The sequence below is a fragment of the Dioscorea cayenensis genome, chromosome 5, assembly GCF_009730915.1.
Source record: "Dioscorea cayenensis subsp. rotundata cultivar TDr96_F1 chromosome 5, TDr96_F1_v2_PseudoChromosome.rev07_lg8_w22 25.fasta, whole genome shotgun sequence".
Classification (NCBI taxonomy): Eukaryota; Viridiplantae; Streptophyta; class Magnoliopsida; order Dioscoreales; family Dioscoreaceae; genus Dioscorea; species Dioscorea cayenensis.
In genome coordinates, this window is record NC_052475.1 from 8,006,774 (window position 1) to 8,026,590 (window position 19,817).

Here is a 19,817-nt window from a genome sequence, read left to right on the forward strand (position 1 = left end):
ACCCAAATTTTTTTTTTTAAAAAAAAGGTTAAAATAACCTCTGAAAAAAACACTACTTCAGGACTTGGTCTGTTTTATTGGATAAAAATAAATTGTTTGCCATCTTTAGAGATGAATCAAGAATTTGCTTGACTTCAAAGTGACCTTAAACAATAACTTTGGAAAAAAAAATTAATAATGATTGATAAATATTTCGATAATATTCAATATGTAGGAAGTTGTTCCACTAATTTTTATTTTCTCACAAAATTTAATTATTTAAATAAATATATTCAATATTAAAATTAATCCCACACATTTGTTCCTAATCAATTGTGCCCAATTGCAATGTAAGATCATTATTATATGCAAATCCCAAAAAATTTGAAGGAATTAAATGCAAAATAACTGTTGTTGAACTTTAAATTACAAAAAATAAAATAAAATAAATAACTACATCAAGAATTATTATTAATCAAAACTCAGACAAGATTTGTTAGCCAAACATACTAATCAAACAAAATAATTAAATCTTAAAATGTAATCATAAAATCCTTTATAAATCTAAACATAAACAAAATATTTCTAACAATAACCCTGTTGTGCTAAAATCAAAAGAAAATAGTATATAAATCCACATAACATGCAGCAACAAAGCTCAACCAGAAAAACAATATACAACTCATTCAAACCTAGCTTTACATTTCATAGGAAAACCTTAAAGCTTTTTATCTGCAGATCATTTTGGCTGCAACAGTATCAGGACAATGTCCATAGAGTTTACGCATTAAACAATGAAGATGACACTAAAGTGAACTCAGGGATTTCTAATTTTTGGCAGAAAATTTACAAGATACACCACATTAGGTTCCTTATTTCCTGCTTCTTCAATTTCAAAAGAATCAATCATATATATGTATAACAATCATACAATACAATTAACCTCCCAAATCAACTGGCAAGTAGGGGTATTTTTCTCTTGTAGAATGGACCTGCAGTCATCTATGATGAAGAATCTTTATATAAATAACAATTTCAAGCACTTCACAGATGATCACAGTGTAAAATAAAGAAGGATATTAAGGAAATGATGTTTGGCCAATCCTCACTCTAACTGCAGCTCAGCAGCAAAGCGGCCATAGGAAGCCGAGGAATTAATGTTAGCCCATCACACCATTGTGTGCCACAACAAAAACCTTATCTCGTGGAATACCACGCTTCCCCATTTCTCAAGGGAGGAGCGCTCGGCCATGGGCATGCTTAACTTATTTAACAGTTTAAGCCAAAAAATAAAGACTTTGAGATTTTAATAGCAACACGAAACTCATAAAATAGCCATTGCATACAATTGCCTAACTTGGAAGAAGGCTCTACTACAATTCAAACAACAAAGATTAGTGCAACATTTCAAAGAGATGGCACAAACTTAAGATAAAGTAAAATCAAATAAGCGCAGCAATACATCACTCTACATCATTTCTGGCCAACTCTAAACCTTGTGACCTTTTTTAGCTTTCAAAGAAAGTTTGTCCAAATTAACTTGGCCAAAAGAAAAAGACATTAAAAATTATAATAACAACAATAAGTGTTTGATTTATAAAAAAAGAAGGTTGGAGATCCAGGATAAAAATCATGTATTCTGCAATGGAAACTGTTTTGACAAATTCCTTGATGAAATAACATGTTATGCAATTTCACAAATTATCTGTTATCAGTTAACATAATACACAGTGAATAAACACGGAACTTCTAGATTCACATCAAATCAGAAATATACCTGATCAATGCCCTCACGAATAGTAAGTCCTTCATGACCCTATACCTACAGAGTGCCAGTACATCATCAATAAGAAGTTTCAAAACCCAATCTATTGTATAAAGGACTAGCTCATAAATTGAAAGTTCAATGACAATTCTTACAGTGAACCAAAGTTAGAACAAAGTTTCCAGCAATCATCTTGAGTTAGCTCAGTTCCAAACTGTGAAAGAAAGCCATGTAATTGCAGAAACAAATGTCACCTTATCGAAATAAATCATTACCAGACCAAAACGTGGCTGAAGCAAAAGAAGAAGTGCAACAACGGAAATAAACAACGCATAGCATCATGTCAAAATAATATCTGATTTTTATTTATATGCATCATCTGTTTATGGTTGATTATGGTAATATTGACAGCTCCCCTATCACTGATTCAGCTTCAAATGCAAGGAGGTCGCACACCATTTCTGCAGTTGCTCCACAAAGTTCCTGATGCATGCATATAGTAAATCAATAAACAAAAATAAAAATATACAATAACGACAAAAGGAATTATCAGCAAGCATAACACATTCAAGAAGAATGCAGGAACAAAAGAGTACAAACTACAAAAAAACCTATGTTGTGTACTCAAAGGAAGGTCAACACTGGCTAACTGGCTTGGCATAACAAATGCTTATAATCATCAAGAAGTTTGAGAGAGTGTTTATCCACAGTAGTATGAAAAGGAGAAGGCTTCACAAGCATTTCACAATATTATTGCCTAAATCAACATGTTCATATATACATGTATAACGTACATGAGAAAAATGACATTAGGGGTTACTATAAGTAATAAAGGAACCTTTTTGCATTTTCTTAAGTATAATAATGGATGTTAGTGCTGGATCATAACATTGGCATACCGCCATTTTGATGGATTAAAAACTAAAAACAGAAGGAAACAATTCATTAGAAGATACAGTGAGTGATAGGTACTAACAAATCCTAAGCTCATGCAGTAAAAATCTAAGATCCCCTCTTAACATAACACTTGGGGTTTAAACATGATTTTCTTTTTCCCACTGTTATTCAATGAAAACACAGAACTGCTTCAATTAAAATTATAACAGTTTAAATGAAATACCTAGTGGATAAATCTTAAAATAAAACCCTAAAATCACAACAAAAACATAGGAGAGATATCTCATAAATTCTACTTGTAAGCCCAAAAAATTCAATTTTTATGAGAGAATCGAGACAAAGGACTTGAAGAAAGATACCATTTGGAAGGTAGAGGCCGTAATCGGCAGCGAAGCAGAGAGTTGCATGGCGATCTCGTCTAGGGTTTTGCAGCGGCAGAGGTTGTTTTAGTCACCGGCGGCGAGAATGGCAAAGCGGAGACGCCGGCCGATGGCCTCCAAGTAGCCGCCATACATCTCGATACTCCATTGCGGCAGCTTCGAATCTCAGAATACCAAATCGAAACCCTAGAAAAGTCTATGTGGCCACCAAGACTTTTAACTTTTCTAAATAAATAGACTCAGATAAAAAAAAAATGGAATAATATACTCTTTCAAAATATGATTGGGCAAAGATGATTGTTTTTCAAAGAGTTATAATTCATTAATAAAATTGGAGAATTACTTTTTGAATCATGAAAATAATTATTTTATCCTTAGCGTAAATTTTTTAAATATATTTTAAACTTTGATTCATTTTCACTTCAATCACATAGTTTCAATTTAGTATCAATTTAATCATTAAAACTTTTAATTTGATTTCAATCGTAATTAATCGAAAGATTTCAACCTCTAATTGATAATACTGGTTGTTTAAAAAAATTCATATCAATTTCTCCATAACATATTATTAAATATATTAAAAGTGTCCGTATTAAAAAAAAAAAAACAATATCATTTATTTGGGGACAAAAATCTCTTAATTTACTATCCAAATGAAAATCAAATTAATGTTGAATGATTAAAGTCCAAAAATTTAATGACCTACTAAAAAAAATTACCTATACATATTTATATAAAATACTGATATTAAGCCTATATATAAAATACTGAGATTAAGCCAATAGACCAAAATTGACACTTGACACTGAATCTCCTATACAAATGCTGTAAAACTTAACTTCTCACATGTATCCACATTTATTCTTATCACGTGATTTACCCATATTTGTTTAAAAAATAAAAATAAAAACTGAGATTGTAATACCAAATCTCACATAACCCAATTTCTGATAAATAATTCTGTGAGATTATGAAGCATCCACTAATTTAAGCAATAGAAACCACATAAGTAAAATCAAGCTTGTCTGAACTCTGAAGTAACTCCAGTGCAGAAAAGAAAAGAACAATGATGCCAACTAAAACTAAATGTGAACCCTTAGCAAGTACAATTTTTTTTTTTTTTCCAACTAACCACTGCATTTCAAGGTTTACTCAAAACTCCAAAATGTCTGAGTGTGATGCAGAGGCAACGCAGGCAGTGAGCAAGCGTTTGGATACAGATGTTCTGAATATCGAAGCCTGCTTATCTTGCAAATCAAGAAGCTCGATGGACTCTCACATGTTGTGGTTCTTTGTTCCATTTGATCAACAGAGTCATCTTCCCCATTCCAACTCAACCCCAGATCTGGAGATTGCATTGTTTGTCTGAATGGAGTCCTCTGGTTTGATAGTATTCGCAAATGCGTGCCAGCCGAGAAGGTATGGTATAATAAACTGCATCAATGAAGAAAAAATATTGACAGTTAAACTCAAAAATCAAGATAATATAAACGGAAATGATTTGAAATGCACACACAACGCACTGGACTAAGAAATTGGGTTATACAACATTTGATACATCACATAAATACTGAAAGTTAATTTTATTAGAATTCTGATACTAAGAGTGTGCAGTGAGGAGAAGAGGTAATACATTGAAGGATGAGTTCAGAATTGTGAATTCTGCTTTACTGATAGGAATGTATATGCTCTCATCCACATTCAAGAGCCTATTCTGGACACCTACAAGAAAAAGAAATAAGCACATCACCGAATATTTGAATAAAAAAAGAAGTGTTTTTAAAAACACCTCTTTTCTTTCATTTCGAAATTATTACACAACATGTGATTAATTTTTAACAAAATAAAATCATAATAAAGCAACCGTTAACATCCATAGTGAAACTAGATGATGAGTATTACATGCATTAGGAAAAAAGGTCCCCAAAGGTTGCATGAGCAAAATTATTTTAGACTCTGTAAAACTTCGTAAGAATTAGCATAACCTACCCGAACAAATGTTGACTTCAATTGAGGCTGAGAGAAGATTCAATCAATTATTTCAAAATGTGTTTATAGTGACAAGGTTGAGCTATAAGACCCCAACAAAACCATAATAATCACCTTAAGCAAACATATCAATGATCCAAGATTGGAAAATATATGTCCAACTGTACATATTAATCCATCATTTAATGCACCAAATTCTCACCACAGGCTGTATTGCAACATTGTCTACTTCAAGACCCATGTGTGAGATGGCAGATGCAATGATTTAAAGGACGCATTTTTGGATGCAAAATTCAGCAAAAATTATCTATTTAGTTCATGTATAATCTCAAAAGTATAGATTATTGAGACTTACTGAGATTAAAGAAGTGGCCAGTGCCATCTGGAAGAGGTTCTGCCTTCAAAAGCTTCCTGACCTTGCCTTCATCACTGCAAAATAGAACACACTTGTTTCGTATTTCACTCTTCATTCTAAAGTTTAAATTTCAGAAAATGTCCTTCCAGAAACAAAATCAGAAAGATCATGGGTTTGTGAAGATATTCCGACAATCTATGTGAAAAATACCAAAGACAAACATAAATATATAGCACAAAACTTTATTCTCTTCTTGAGCATGCCCCAGATCTTCATCTATCAATGAAATGCCAAAAAAATTGAAAAATTGAAGGAAAAGAACAATATTAAGTTGGAACAACAAACTCCAACTATTGAATTGTAAGGTAACATATCGTTGTGCACAACACAGGTGAGTAACTGTGGCAATTGAACTATTTGATATGTGATTAATTTTGTATTTATAATTGGAAATAACAATGCAATACAATACCTTCTTCCCTTGAATGGATCATGGAAAAACTCACACGAATCTTTGGCACCAAGACTCATTAAAGTGCCAATTTCAGTGACAGATAAAGAGAAGACCTATTTCAAAATTAAATGAAAAAAATTTAAGATCTCAAAACATCAAGAAAAAGAAAAGTAAAGTTAGTAACAAAAAATCAGGCAATGATTTTAGGCAAAAGATTACCACAATAACAATAAAGATGCTAAATAAAAGAAAAGAAAAAGACAAAATATCAACTAATACCACAAGATTCACAACCAAAGCACAAATAATAGCACACACAATGCAGATAAAACATAGCAGCTGCTGGTTGAATATAAAACCAAGCATTATTCACAGCACCATAAACAAAATTGCAACTTCCCAAAAGAAAACACACAAACAACATAGGTGACTTTGTGCTAAACGGAAAGAATGAGAATGGTAGCACTCACCGCATGATAAATAGACAAAATATGAAAGCATAAAACGGACTATAGGTTATTGATAAAAACAATTGTTATTCAAAGTTTCATGACCAAAATTGCAACTTTTCTAAAGAAAACACATCAACAGCAAATGGAACACCAGGCTTAATGGAAAGAATAACCATAGTAGCACATAACCCATGATAAACGGATAGTATTTCAAAGCATAGGGCCAATTATAGGTCTTAGATAAGAACAAGTATTATTGATAGAAAATAAGTCATTACGTTTAATGGAAACAATGAGCACAGCAGCACAGAACGTATGATAAATATATGATATTTGAATTTTTGGAAACATAAAACCAACTATAGGTTGTAGACAGAAACAAGAATTATTCACAGCTCCATGTCCAAGATAGCAAATTTTCAAAAGAAATGAATCAACGGCCCAGGAAACATCAGGTTTAACGAAAAGAACAAGCACAGTTGCAGAAAATGTATGATAAACAGATAATATTTGAATGCATAAAACCAACTACAGCCAGGAGTCCATAAAAAAAATTGCAAATTTTTCAAAACAAAACGCATCAATAACACAGCAAATATCAGGTTCAATCGAAAGCACAAGCAACCTGCTTCCGGCTCCAATCATACTGCCGAGTCCCCACCGCAGGCGCGAACTGCATCAAAGCAAACCCTTCCTTCGACACCTTAAATGCTCCAGACTACCAATAAAATCCAAAACCAAATATCAAAATCAGAAGAAACCAGCAGCAAAAGCAAGGGGAAAAAAGAGATAAAGAGGAGTGAAACTACATCCAAAGGAGAAAACTCGGGAGGACGGGGCTCGATGGTGAGAGCAGCCTTGCCTTTATAAATTGAATACCCAACATAAACCCTAGATGGCTGAGAGGCGGCGGACAGGGAGTCCTCAGGCGGCGGGGGGCGAGAAGTGACCTTCTGCGGCTCATAGTAGTCGGAACGGCGAGAGACTATGAAGGAAGGGGTCCTCTTTAGGACTAGGGTTTTGGGAACGAAGCCATGGGTGAGAGATGGGAGAGAGTGGGAGATGGGGAGCGCCATTGGAAAGCGGCGAAAGCTCGGAACACTGGCGTAGTTAGTGATAGCGTGGAGCTTAAAGCGGATTCGGATGTGGATTTTCTAAGTCCGTTAACCTGTTAAAAGCTTTTTCTTTGTCACCCCTGAAAAATATACAAATTATTTAGAAACATCGCATGCTTTCTAATTTGTTAGGATATAATTTTTTAATCCAGTGATTTTTTTTTTTTAAAAAAAATTTAGCGGTCGTTTTCAAATCAAGAAATAATAAGCACTTGACAATCAATGTTTAGAGCATTGTGGTCAGTCACATGGGCAGTGGATGAATAAACACATAATTAAATTTCCGTCTCATAATATTATAATAATACTATTCATCTTGTATATTGGTTATAGTATTATTTAAATAGGCTTAGTGGATCTTTTGTCGGAGAAGTTATATTTTTCTCTTTCATGATTACATGGTAAGAGAGTTTTTTAGCTGAATATGATTTTTACAAATCTTCTCGTCTTACTCATCATGGTAAACTTTTCATTATTTTATATGGGAGAAATGCTATATGAGCTGATTTACTTGGCCGAAATCACAGGCCGAATCTCTCTCCTCGGATTAAAAAAATTCCCAACTTGGACATAATGCCTCCTTTTTCTCCTCGGTTTGAAAAAAAATTTCTCAAGTTGGGCCCTTCTTGGAGATAGCGCCTTCTCCTTCTTCTTCTTTGAAGCTTCTCATCTCCGTCTGGAAGCCGCTCCTCGGCTCCTCTCCAAGCCTCTCCTCTCCATACTCGAAGTCGCCGCTCATCTCATCTCCAAGCCTCTCATCTCCATACCGGGCCAGAGCTCCTCATCTCCTCTAAACTCGCTCCTCATCTCCGCATTTCATGCTTGAATCTCTCGACAAAAGTGATCGTGGAGGGATCGATACGTCATCCATCTTCTCTAAGGCTTCGAACACCGTCGCCAAACTCATCGGTAAGCCGGAAGTTGTATGTTTTTCTCCCTCTCTTGATTTTTTTCTTCTGTTTTTGTTCTTGGTTATAGTTTTTGTCATCTTGAGCTTGAAGGATGGTACTTCGGTTTGTAGCTTCGATTATTGAAGATATTTTTTTGTTTGAGAAAGAATGGAGGAAATAAAGCAATTTTCTAGGAAGGTTTCTTCCCCCTTTGATGTGCTTTGCCATTTCATTTTAATTCATGAAATTATTTGTGCAGAAGATATGAAATGCGTTTCATTTGTTGGATTTTTGTGCAATTGATTCAAGGGCTAGAATTAAGATTTGTTAGAATTTTTTTGGGTTTATTGGTAAAACTAAATGTTGGAAATATTAATTTTGTTGTTTTTATAACTTTTGGGGTCTTCATGGATCGAATGAAGTTTCATTAAAAAAAAATAGTGATTTGAATATGATGAATGTGTGTTTGTGTTGTTATGCGAGTCTAAATGTTTGAATTTTTGGAATGTGTGATTTGAATAGTGATTTGTTAGAATTTTTTTGGGTTTATTGGCAAACTAAATGAATTTTTTTTTTCTTTCATCCTTCTTGTATTTCCTGTAAATCTAGTTGCAGGGCATCTCATCTCGTTTTACTCTTTTATGTGTATGGAGAATTTTATTGATGCCTTAAACAAGTCATTGATATAGTAATAGTCAACCATTTTATTTGATGTATTTATCTTGTAGTCTCGAAGGGGTCCGTGCCAATGTCATTTTGGAGGAACACGGGAGCCCTGCGCTTATGGTGAACTTGTTTCAATTGGGGACTCACCTTGATGTCAACAAAAAGCTGAGTGCTTGCTATAACGATGGATGCTTTGACAAAGTAATGAAGCCACGAATTCTCGATAATTTGAGGCCCTGCCATGTCTCTCAAATAAGCATAGGGTTGCCTACAATTTTGTAGAAATGATCAACTAAAAGTGGACTTCTCTGTGTTTCATTTTTAGTACTCATGTTTCACTCGCATAGTTTAATTACTGAAGAAAATGAGGCTGCTTTGGAGGCTTATAATTTTGAGATTTTGAAGTTCTTGCAATGTTATAGAGATGATCAACTAAAAATAAACCTCATTTGTCTTCAATCTCTATCGTTTTACTATCTTCTAGTTTACAGTTTGTGATGAATTGATGTTGAGCAGGGATTACAACACTCTGTTTATTGATTGATCAAATGACAAAAACTGCCACAACAAGGATAGACATTCATAACAACATTTCTCAAATAAAATTTATTTATTTGAAATTTTCCCATAACAAACATCAATTTATAACAAACTAAATGCAAATAGTAAATATATTAAATCAAATATCAGTGAAAAAAATTTAGTTTGCCAATAAACCGAAAAATTCTAACAACTCTTAATACGTATCATATCTTCTGCACAAATAAAATGAAATGACAAAGCACATCAAAGGGGGAACAAAAAGCGAAGAAAAAAATCAAGAGAGGGAGAGAAAAACATATAGCTTCCGGACGGTATGTAGATGAGGAGCGGTATGGAGATGAGGAGTGGCTCAGACGGAGATGAGAAGCTTGAAGAAGAACAAGAAGGAGGCGTTATGTCCAAGCTACAAAACCTAAGTACCATCCTTCAAGCTCAAGATGACAAAAAAACTACAACCAAGAACAAAAACAGAAGAAAAAAATCAAGAGATGGAGAAAACATACTGACTTTTTCGGGCTTGGCCGATGAGTTTGGCGACAGTCTTCAAAGCCCTCGGGAGAGGATGGAGGAGAGTATCGATCCTCTCCACACTCACATTCGTCGAGAGATCAAGCACAGTATGGAGATGAGGAGCAGCTTTGGAAGGAGATGAGAAGCTCAAGAAGAAAGAGGAGGCATTATGTCAAAGAAGGGGCTCAGCTTGGGAGTTTTTTTAATCCGAGGAGAGAGAAAATTGATGACATAGGTAACCATGTCATTCGGCCCGTGATTTCGGCCAAGTAAATCGGCTCATATAGCATTTCTCTTTCAAAAAAGCCATTTGAATGTTCATGCAGAGTATCTATATAAATATGATGCTGGCACAATATATAAATATTAATTTTAATTGGGACATATATAAATAAATTATCTATTCATCATAAACTGAAAAGGGGCAGTGAGTACTCTCCGAAACCACCGAGGTTCTAATCAGAAATTTTGACCTTTTTAGGGTTCGATACGAAAATTGGATAACATTAACGGGTTCTGAATCCGAATCCGATACGAGATCGGATCCGATACTGAGGATAATATCGCCGCCACCTGGCTCAGCTTGGGCTTCTCTCGCACACCGCCTCTTCTTCACCCTCGCATGGCGACAGCTGCTTCGACCTCGCTCCATGCCCTTCGCTCTCCGAGCTCGAGAGCGAATTCCGAGCTCTTTCATGGCGCCGGGTTCCCTCTCCGATCTTTCATCCATGGATCAAAGCCCCTCTTCGCTGCTTCTTCGGTACGTTTCGCCTCTCAGCTTAGAAAGAAGTCGATCCGGCGATGCATCTCGGCCTCGGCTTCTACTAATGATTTTGAACACATCCCAAGAAAGTTTCGTGAAGAGAATCTCAAGGACGGATGTGAGTTTTCCCTTTTGCTCATTCTCGGAATTGCATGGATTGGCCTAAAAAAATTCAATTTTTATGGGGTTTGGTAATGTGTTTGCGTTGTGTTTGAGGCTTTTGATACTTTGATCTAGTGTATTTAGGGGGTTATGTTGATTTAATCATATGGGTCACTGAATTGGTTGATGATGTTAGAAGCGACGCGATTGAGTGTTGGTTTCATATTGAATTCTGTTTGCTTGCTTCTCTTGGATTATTTTGGGGTTGCTTTCAATTCTTGGTAGAAATATGTCGGAATTGTTGTTAAAGGATCATTTTTGACAATTGTGAGGAGTGCATTGAATTTTGTTGTTGAGATGAAATTCACTTGTGGTTTTCCATCTGTGATCCTTCTGTGTCTTTGTTTGTGGCAATGCACAGCTTCTATTTACGTGCTAATTATTGAGAAACAGCTTGAGGTATGCAATCTAATCAATTGGAACACAATGAATATGCACAGAAAGAGACAAACATAAATAGTGATCTCCGTGAAAATCCTCAAAATCATGGAAAAACCATGGAGGAAGAGAAGAACTTCATTGTGGTGGAAGCATTACTATGAAAGTATGAACACAAGACATTTCTCAAGTCTCTTTCATGTAAACAGAGAAAGATAGGTGGCATTTATATGCTCAAACCCTAACCCCAAAATTGAGCTCAAATTACATGAGTCAGGTTGCCCTGACAATTCAAGTCACACCCAACACTAAGGATTGACGGAATCAAATTTCTTCTAAAATTCAAGTTTTAGGAGAGTTAGTGATTAGTATGGTCGATATAGAGCAATTTTTCTTATCTGTCACTCAGAGATGAAAAGTTTTAATTTTTTGGATGTTTACTTGCATATGTTGTCTAAATAGAAATGTTTACCTGTTGTATCATGAGGAATTTTTGAGACTTTTTGTTTCTTTTGGCATGTTTTCAATTCCCTTGTACAGTAATAGGAATATTTGTGACGTTTCGTCTAAATAGAAATGTTTACCTGTTGTTATCATTGAGGAATTTTGAGACTTTTGTTTCTTTGGCCTGCCTTCAATTCCATTGGACAGTAATAGGAATGTTTGTGATATTCCACTTCCTAGTTGGCTGTCTGTTCATATTAATCAAATTCATAAAAACTTGTAATTGGAGACATCCAGTTAAAAGTCGAATTGTTGGAGGGAATACCATTTTAATTCAGTCCCACCTATATGATGAAATTTGACTACCAAGAATAAAGTGGCTTGCCTGAAACTACAATTTCTTTTATTCCTTTATTCCATTTTTTTATGCATGTTAGTTTCAACATAGAGTGTGAATTGTATCTGAAATGGTACTCATGCTTTGCATAATTGAGTTCCTGTTTATCATGCCTTATTCCTGAGTGGAATTGATAAAAAATTTTTCTAAAATTCTGTGGTTTATAATTTCCCAATTGCTGCAGTGATGGACAATTATAAAAATGCTCCCAGCTGCCTCTATGGTCTTTCTGCTTCACAAATGGATATGTTTATGACAGAGGATAACCCTTTCCGTCGTCAAGCTGACCAAGTCACTGAGGTCAAACCTATTTTCTCTTTTCTTTAACTATGTTTCATTTCAGCAATGGTTTTTTCATGAGATTTCACGTATCATTTCTTGTTGAACCTACATTGAACTTGTGGTGATGCAACTGATTATAATTGCAACTACACTAGCTAGTACCACAAATACTATGTGTTAACCTTCATAAAATTGAAAATGAGAGATGCTTCTGAGAACCTGGTGTTTTGTTGGAAACTATAAGTAGTTGAAATCTCCTTTGACCAAAATATATATATATATATATATATATGTTGAAATCTCAGAGTGTTTTAATTTGATCACAGGAGAGCATATCATCCACTAGGAATTATGTCGATAATGGGGGGATGTATAGCCTATCAGGTACAACTAATGCTTCATCAAAGTACAGTATGAGCGTAAGCATGTACCGTGGAGGAGCTCGGGGATATGGCAGGCCCAGAACTGCACCTCCAGACTTGCCATCTTTGCTCTTAGATGCTCGGATATGCTACTTAGGCATGCCTGTAAGACATTGCTTAAAATATCTAAAATCACATTTTGCAATCTGTACCAAGTTGAATTCTACAACTTATAATTTAAACTACCTTTTCATGCATAGTTTTTTAAAATAGCTTTGCTTCTTTGTTTCTTTGTTTTCAGATAGTTCCAGCTGTGACTGAGCTACTTGTTGCTCAGCTTATGTGGTTAGACTATGACAACCCATCAAAACCTATATATCTTTACATAAACTCATCTGGAACACAGGTACATTTAAACATTTCCTGTGAAAATTATCTTTCCGAAAGCAATCTGGAGTACCAATATTTTAATTTCATACATACTGATACTCTCGTGCAATTCTCCAGAATGAAAAGATGGAGACTGTTGGATCTGAAACTGAGGCATATGCCATTGCTGATACTTTAGCTGTAAGTATACCAATTTAGCACAATAAGTATTTTTTGAAAGTTCAGGAATTACAGTGATGATGTAGATTGCAGATATTACGTGTGAACTGTTTGTCATCTTACCATCTTGAAACTTATTACATTATCATCAGATCATGAAGAATTTTACTGTTTTCGCATATTCTATACCATCAAGTTTTAGATATTATTGCAGGGCTGTAGGGGAATGTGTTTTCTACACATTGATTTGAGTAATGGCATCTGGCAGGGCATAATAACCTTTTATTATTGTTTTTTAATTTGTTGACAGTACTGCAAATCCAAAATTTACACGGTGAACTGTGGCATGGCATATGGTCAAGCAGCAATGCTCTTATCCCTCGGTGCGAAGGGGTACCGCGCTCTTCAGCCAAATGCATCAAGTATGCTTCCCTAGTCATCCCTGAACTTTTCTATGTTGAGTGCTAATTGGATAATTTTCTGGTATGCAGCTAAGCTATATCTACCAAAAGTAAATAGATCAAGTGGATCTGTTATTGATATGTGGATCAAGGTAAATTCCTATCTTCCCTTCCCTCCTTGCCTCCATCTAAACCCATGTACACATTGGTTAAAATTTACGGACCGGCTTGCTAATGGAAGGTCTGTGATATATCACTTAATCCAGGCTAAGGAGCTTGATGCAAACACCGACTACTACATTGAGTTGTTAGCCAAAGGAATTGGAAAGTCCAAGGAAGAAATTGCGAAAGACATCCAGCGTCCGAAATATTTTCAATCACAAGAAGCAATTGCATATGGAATAGCGGATAAGATCATTGACTCACGAGACGTTGCATATGAGAAAGCGAGTAAAAACCTTATTGACCTGTCTTCCAAAAATGCCCTTAAGGGCATCATATTAACTGCCATTTTTCAATTTTTTTGCCAGGATTATGATGGGATGCTGGCTCAATCGAAAAACATGCGAAGGCAAGCTGGAGGCGGCACCCAAGCAGCTCCATCTGGATTTAGATAGGCACAGGTACAGTTTCAGCTTCAGCTTTCTGCATTATATTCAGCAAAAAAAGCCCGTAAATATTGATTTGTTTCAATTATGTTTCAGGAGTGAAATGCCCAAATAGAATTCAGCCATTGGCACTGTGTTAACATGTTTATCAATCAAGCTAAAGTAGAAGAATGAATATCATTCTGGTACTTATGAGCTTTTTCTAAATACTTTCATAATGTTATTACACTGGATCTAGATGTTGAAAGAACAGCCATGTTAAATACAATGCAAGATTTTGAATTTCCTAAACTGCTGGGTCTGAACAATGTCTAGGTGCATGAATGCAGCAACTATTCCTGAAAAAGACATTTCTGCATTTTAATACTGTGTTTGGGCGATTGCGTGATAGGAATACAAATTATTTCCTATTTCGCCTTTATTATATATCTTTTCCTTTGTGTTTCAAAATTCAACAAATAAGGAATGGGTTGAGTTTTTTTTTTTCAATAAAATTTTGAATTCTACGTTTGCGTATCCTTTTGAGTGCTGTAGTCCTTTTGCATAAAACAAAGGCACTTCTTTTTCATTTCTCCTTAATCCCTTCAAGTTCAACACACAACAAAGTACATATATTTATTCACATAACTTCTGTTTGTCTTTGAGGGCTTTCCTGCATATTACCTTAGTCAAATTTTTTAATGAAATACCACAATTATCTGCATATTATTATTATTATTATTATTATTTGATAAAATGAGTAGTGACGTGGAGTTAATACCTCAATGCACTTGAGCCTGGACTTGAACTGTTCGGACATAAATCTGCATTTTTTTAGTGGTAATATTTTTACATGTCTTAAATAGATTTTTTTTTTATATTAAATGATCTATGGATTTTCAGAAAAATTTAAGAAAATCCAAGGACTTATGATGACCTTTTCAATTTAAACCCAAAAAGTCCAGCACGTAAAAAAACAAACACGCATTAACAATACAAACAACAACGGTCAAGAGACATTCCTCAAAATCTAACCCTAAAAACTCTCCTCTCCAAAGAGAAAACAAAGGACCATCTCTTATTATAATCCGGACTTCTCTCCATCGGAAGGTGTAGGAACACTACCTTCATCCTCTTAACTCCTCCCCTCCCTCCTCTTTATTTACACCTTCTCCTTCACTTACTCATGATTCCCCCATCTTTAACTACTCCTCCCTCTCCATTCTCCCATAAATCCTTACCATGATCCCAACTCACTGATCTTTCTTCTCCACTTGCTTAGGGTTTGGTCTGGCTGAGGCTCTACTTACATTATTCCTCACCTCCATTCATCTCTCCACCCCAGACCTTCCCTCCCAAACCAATTCAAATACTTATTTTGGGGTCACTAATAACAAGTATTAAAGACATACAAAAAAGTGATCAAATAAAACAAGTTATATACCACCAACAAGAAAACATACAAGAAGAAGAAGAAGTTTTGTTGTTTAAATGGAGGACATTCATACTGCTTGTAGCTTCTTCTCTTACTTATTCTTCCTCTTCCTCACTTGCGCCGCCTTATCGGAAGCTAACATTGCCGACTTCGATGAGACATGGCAAAAACGTGCCGAGATAGCTAAGGCCAACGCTCAAGCCGCCTTCGTCCCCGACCCTGAGTCCATCACCAACAGTTTCAATGCTGATGTTCAAAAGTTCGATCTCGGATTTTCTGAGTTAATGGAATTATTTATTATTGTCAATTTACAATATTTCTCCTTTGTGCAGTGACATGGAAGGTAATAGCACTCGGAGGATTCTCAAGAGGAAGTACCGAAAAGGCGGACCATGCCGAGCAACAAACCCAATTGATCGGTGCTGGAGGTGCCGGAAAAATTGGCACCGTCATCGGAAAACTCTAGCCTTGTGTGCAAAAGGTTTCGGACATAAAACCACTGGTGGACTCCGGGGTGCCTACTATGTCGTCACTGACGCCTCCGATGATGACCTTGTGAACCCCAAGAAAGGCACTCTCCGGCATGCAGTGATCCAAGAAAAGCCTCTTTGGATTGTGTTTAAAAGAGACATGGTAATTAGGCTGACTGAAGAGCTCATAATTAATGGTCATAAGACGATCGACGGCCGTGGAGTGCAAGTGCACATCGCCGGGGGTGCTGGATTCACCATCCAGTTTGTTCAGAATGTGATTATTCACAATCTTCATATTCATGATATCAAGGCAGGCAATGGAGGCATGATTAGGGATTCAACCACTCATTATGGTTTGAGAACCAGGAGTGATGGTGATGGGATTTCCATTTATGGAGCTTCCAATGTTTGGATTGATCATGTTTCAATGTATAATTGCATGGATGGACTCATTGATGCTATTCAGGGGTTCAACGGCCATCACCATTTCCAACAGCCATTTCACTAGACACAATGACGTATAAGTCTCTTCCTTCTTTTTCTACGTGCATGCATGCATGCATGCACACAATTTGAGTCACGTACTAATATTTGGTTTAAATGATGTTGTAGGTGATGCTGTTTGGAGCTAGTGATGCATATGCAGATGATGCAATCATGCAAATCACTGTGGCTTTTAATCACTTTGGAAAAGGCCTGGTTCAAAGAATGCCAAGGTTAACAAATAATTATCTCTTAACTAAGATACAATTAATCAGAGACTATTTGATGCTGATATATTCAATTTTGTGTTAAAATTAGGGTTCGATGGGGATTTGTACATGTTGTTAATAATGACTACACACATTGGTTGATGTATGCTGTTGGTGGTAGCCAACATCCAACTATCATTAGTCAAGGGAATCGGTATATTGCTCCTCCCAATCCTAATGCGAAAAGAGGTATGATCGAGTAACTAATAGTCTCACATCAGTTAATTAAATAAATGTTGACATATGAAAGTAAGGTTGAGAATTGAATTTAGGTGACGAAAAGAGATTATGCGCCGGAGTCGGTGTGGAAATCATGGGTGTGGAAGTCAGAGGGCGATGAGTTGAGGAACGGAGCATTTTTCCGGCAATCAGGGCCGGCGAACACAAGACATTTTAGTAAGAAAGATATGATAAAGGCCAAGCCAGGGAGCTTTGTTAAGAGGCTTGTTAGATACTCCGGAACTCTACCGTGCAAGCCTAACAAACCATGTTGATCAAAGAGGTCTACTAGCGGGGCGGATTGAAAAAGGATGGGGAGTATTTTGAGTAGCAATATTGGTTGTCATTATAGTTTCATTTTTGATTTGAGTGTTTTAGTCACATTTGCACTTGAAATTTTTTTTTTCTTTTTTGTTACTCATTTTGCTCTGTGTAAACATTTATGTTTTGGCCATTTGATATTGGTCTTTTGACAAACTATTTAATAGGCCAATGTTTCTGTACACAAGGTTGAAGAGATATTCATTGATTGATTTTCTTCTTTGTTTTGGAAGAATTCAATGAAGTTATTGGTTTTTTATATATATAAAAAAAAAACCAACAAAGCTAATTAATTAAGTAAAACAAAAGTTAAGCAAAACAATTAAGTAGGTAGGCCACAATCATGTGTAGCAGCTCGTAATCACAGGGGAGATGAAATCTCTTGTGGAATAGAATACGTAATTCCAAAAGTTTGACAATGATGGTTTGCTAAAGCACCGACCAAACAATTTAGCTCAAAAGGTACACATTTAAACTTCACAAATGGGTTGCGCTTGTAGATACGCGCTCAAAAAAAATATTCGTTTCTAATCCGTTTTTAATATTAGAAAATCTCTGTTTGTAATCCGTTTCCAATTGAAAGGGACTAGAAACATATTTCAAAATTTATATTTTATTTAAATATTATTAAATATTAAAAATATCCGTTTCTAATATATTGCTAATGAAGAGGGACTAAAAACGGATTTAAAAATTTATATTTTATTTAAATATTATTAAATACTTAAAAATACATGTTTCTACTCCGTTTTTATGGAAAGAAACTAGAAACAGATTTAAAAATTTATATTTTATTTAAGTATTATTAAATATTCGAAAATATCTATTTCCAATTTGTTCCTAATGGAAATGGACTAGAAATGGATTAAAAAAATTAATATTTTATTTAAATATTATTAAATATTATAAAAAGTCCGTTTCTAATTGAAAGGACTAGAAACGGATTAAAAAATTAATATTTTATTAAAATATTATTAAATGGGTATAATACCATAATTGATCCATGTACTTTTCTCTCTTCTCTTTGGTCCCTCTACTCAGAAATGCTCCCGACTAGTCCCTCTACTTTTGAAAATGTGCCCATTTAGTTAGAAATGCTCCCAACTACTCCCTCCAAGGGAAGAGAGAAAACACTACAACAAATTTGTCAATTATTGACATATGCAATAATGTCATAAAATAATATATTTTTGTCACTAAAAATATTTTGTGACGCTTTGTTGCCGTCACCACATTTTGTCGCCTTTGCTCCGTCGCTAAAGGGTTAATGTGACGATTTACATGTTCGTCACACAATAATACCTTTTATGTGACAAAAATTATCATATTTTACTTATTTTATAATTATTAATGACATGCATTTTTTTATCACTAAATATTGTGCTAAAACTGGCATAAAATGTTATGAATTATCACTAAATATGAGGGTAAGTTTTATCATCTGTGACATTCCATTAATTTTTCAAATAATAAATAACAAAAAAATATTTGTTACCCTTTTTAAATAGAAACGTCACTATATATTGTTAAAAATGTAATATTTAGTGACAAAAAGTCTTTTTCGGGATAATGAAAATGCGTCACTAATGAAAAAAATATTTTTCGCTCATTAAATACATTGATCATTTAATTAAGATGACAAAAATATAGATGTCACGACAAAATTAATACTTTGTGACATGCATAATTGTTAAAAATATACCATAAATTAATTTTTGTAATGTCACAATTAATTGAATATTATATAATTTGTAATATTTTTTTATAATGTCACAATCAATCATGTTTTTTATGATGTATTTGTAATTTGTGACATATTTTTAGTGAATATTTTTTTAATAAATTATATAAATTATCAAAAAAATTTAATTTTTTTGATAATATATCATAAATAATATTAAATCAATATTATTATTGCAAAAAGAAAAAAACAACACAATTATCATAATTTATAGTTAACCTTATGGACTAACAAATTTCAATTTCGTAAAATTTCAATAACATTAAAAACTTATAATCTTAAGTAAATCATATCAAAATAGATAACTGTTCTTCATGCAACTCTTGTGTCATTCGCGTTTATGGCGTTTTGTTGATGGAGAGCTTGCCTCATTAAAACCTGAAATAAATATTTTTAAAATAATAAATATAATTTATAAGAAGAGTAAATTAACAAAAGTAAAGTTCAAAATATAATTATATATACATATACATATATAATATGCATCCAAAAAAATTAATAATAAGCACAATAGATAGTCATAACAAAACTTAATTGATTAATGACAAACTTCAAC

General features: G+C 34.5%; 2 protein-coding genes, 2 long non-coding RNA genes and 1 pseudogene across 4 annotated transcripts; 3 read left to right on the plus strand and 2 right to left on the minus strand.

Moving 5' to 3' along the window:
• Positions 1-610: 610 nt before the first annotated feature.
• Positions 611-3,239, minus strand: LOC120260560. Its single transcript, XR_005536428.1, has 3 exons — positions 3,001-3,239; positions 1,900-2,227; positions 611-1,801 (listed from the first exon to the last, which is right to left on the minus strand). It is a non-coding gene; the product is annotated as an uncharacterized LOC120260560 (long non-coding RNA).
• A 726-nt stretch (positions 3,240-3,965) lies between these two features.
• Positions 3,966-7,444, minus strand: LOC120260404 (single-stranded DNA-binding protein WHY1, chloroplastic-like). The gene is made up of 6 exons (XM_039267878.1): positions 7,081-7,444; positions 6,897-6,989; positions 5,838-5,932; positions 5,366-5,439; positions 4,655-4,743; positions 3,966-4,455 (listed from the first exon to the last, which is right to left on the minus strand). The coding sequence occupies exons 1-6, from the start codon at positions 7,345-7,347 to the stop codon at positions 4,336-4,338; spliced, it is 738 nt and encodes a 245-aa protein (XP_039123812.1). The 5' UTR covers positions 7,348-7,444; the 3' UTR covers positions 3,966-4,335.
• Positions 7,445-10,563: 3,119 nt separating this feature from the next.
• LOC120259944 (ATP-dependent Clp protease proteolytic subunit-related protein 1, chloroplastic-like) lies at positions 10,564-14,224 on the plus strand (the record flags this gene model as incomplete). Its single annotated transcript, XM_039267400.1, has 8 exons — positions 10,564-10,876; positions 12,324-12,439; positions 12,748-12,948; positions 13,085-13,189; positions 13,291-13,353; positions 13,643-13,754; positions 13,824-13,885; positions 14,000-14,224. Coding segments are annotated over exons 1-8 (1,143 nt in total), but the record flags the coding sequence as incomplete, so codon positions are not given.
• Positions 14,225-14,265: 41 nt separating this feature from the next.
• LOC120259877 lies at positions 14,266-14,632 on the plus strand. Its single transcript, XR_005536362.1, has 2 exons — positions 14,266-14,356; positions 14,438-14,632. It is a non-coding gene; the product is annotated as an uncharacterized LOC120259877 (long non-coding RNA).
• A 1,179-nt stretch (positions 14,633-15,811) lies between these two features.
• On the plus strand, positions 15,812-17,474 carry LOC120259945 (annotated as a pseudogene).
• Positions 17,475-19,817: the final 2,343 nt, after the last annotated feature.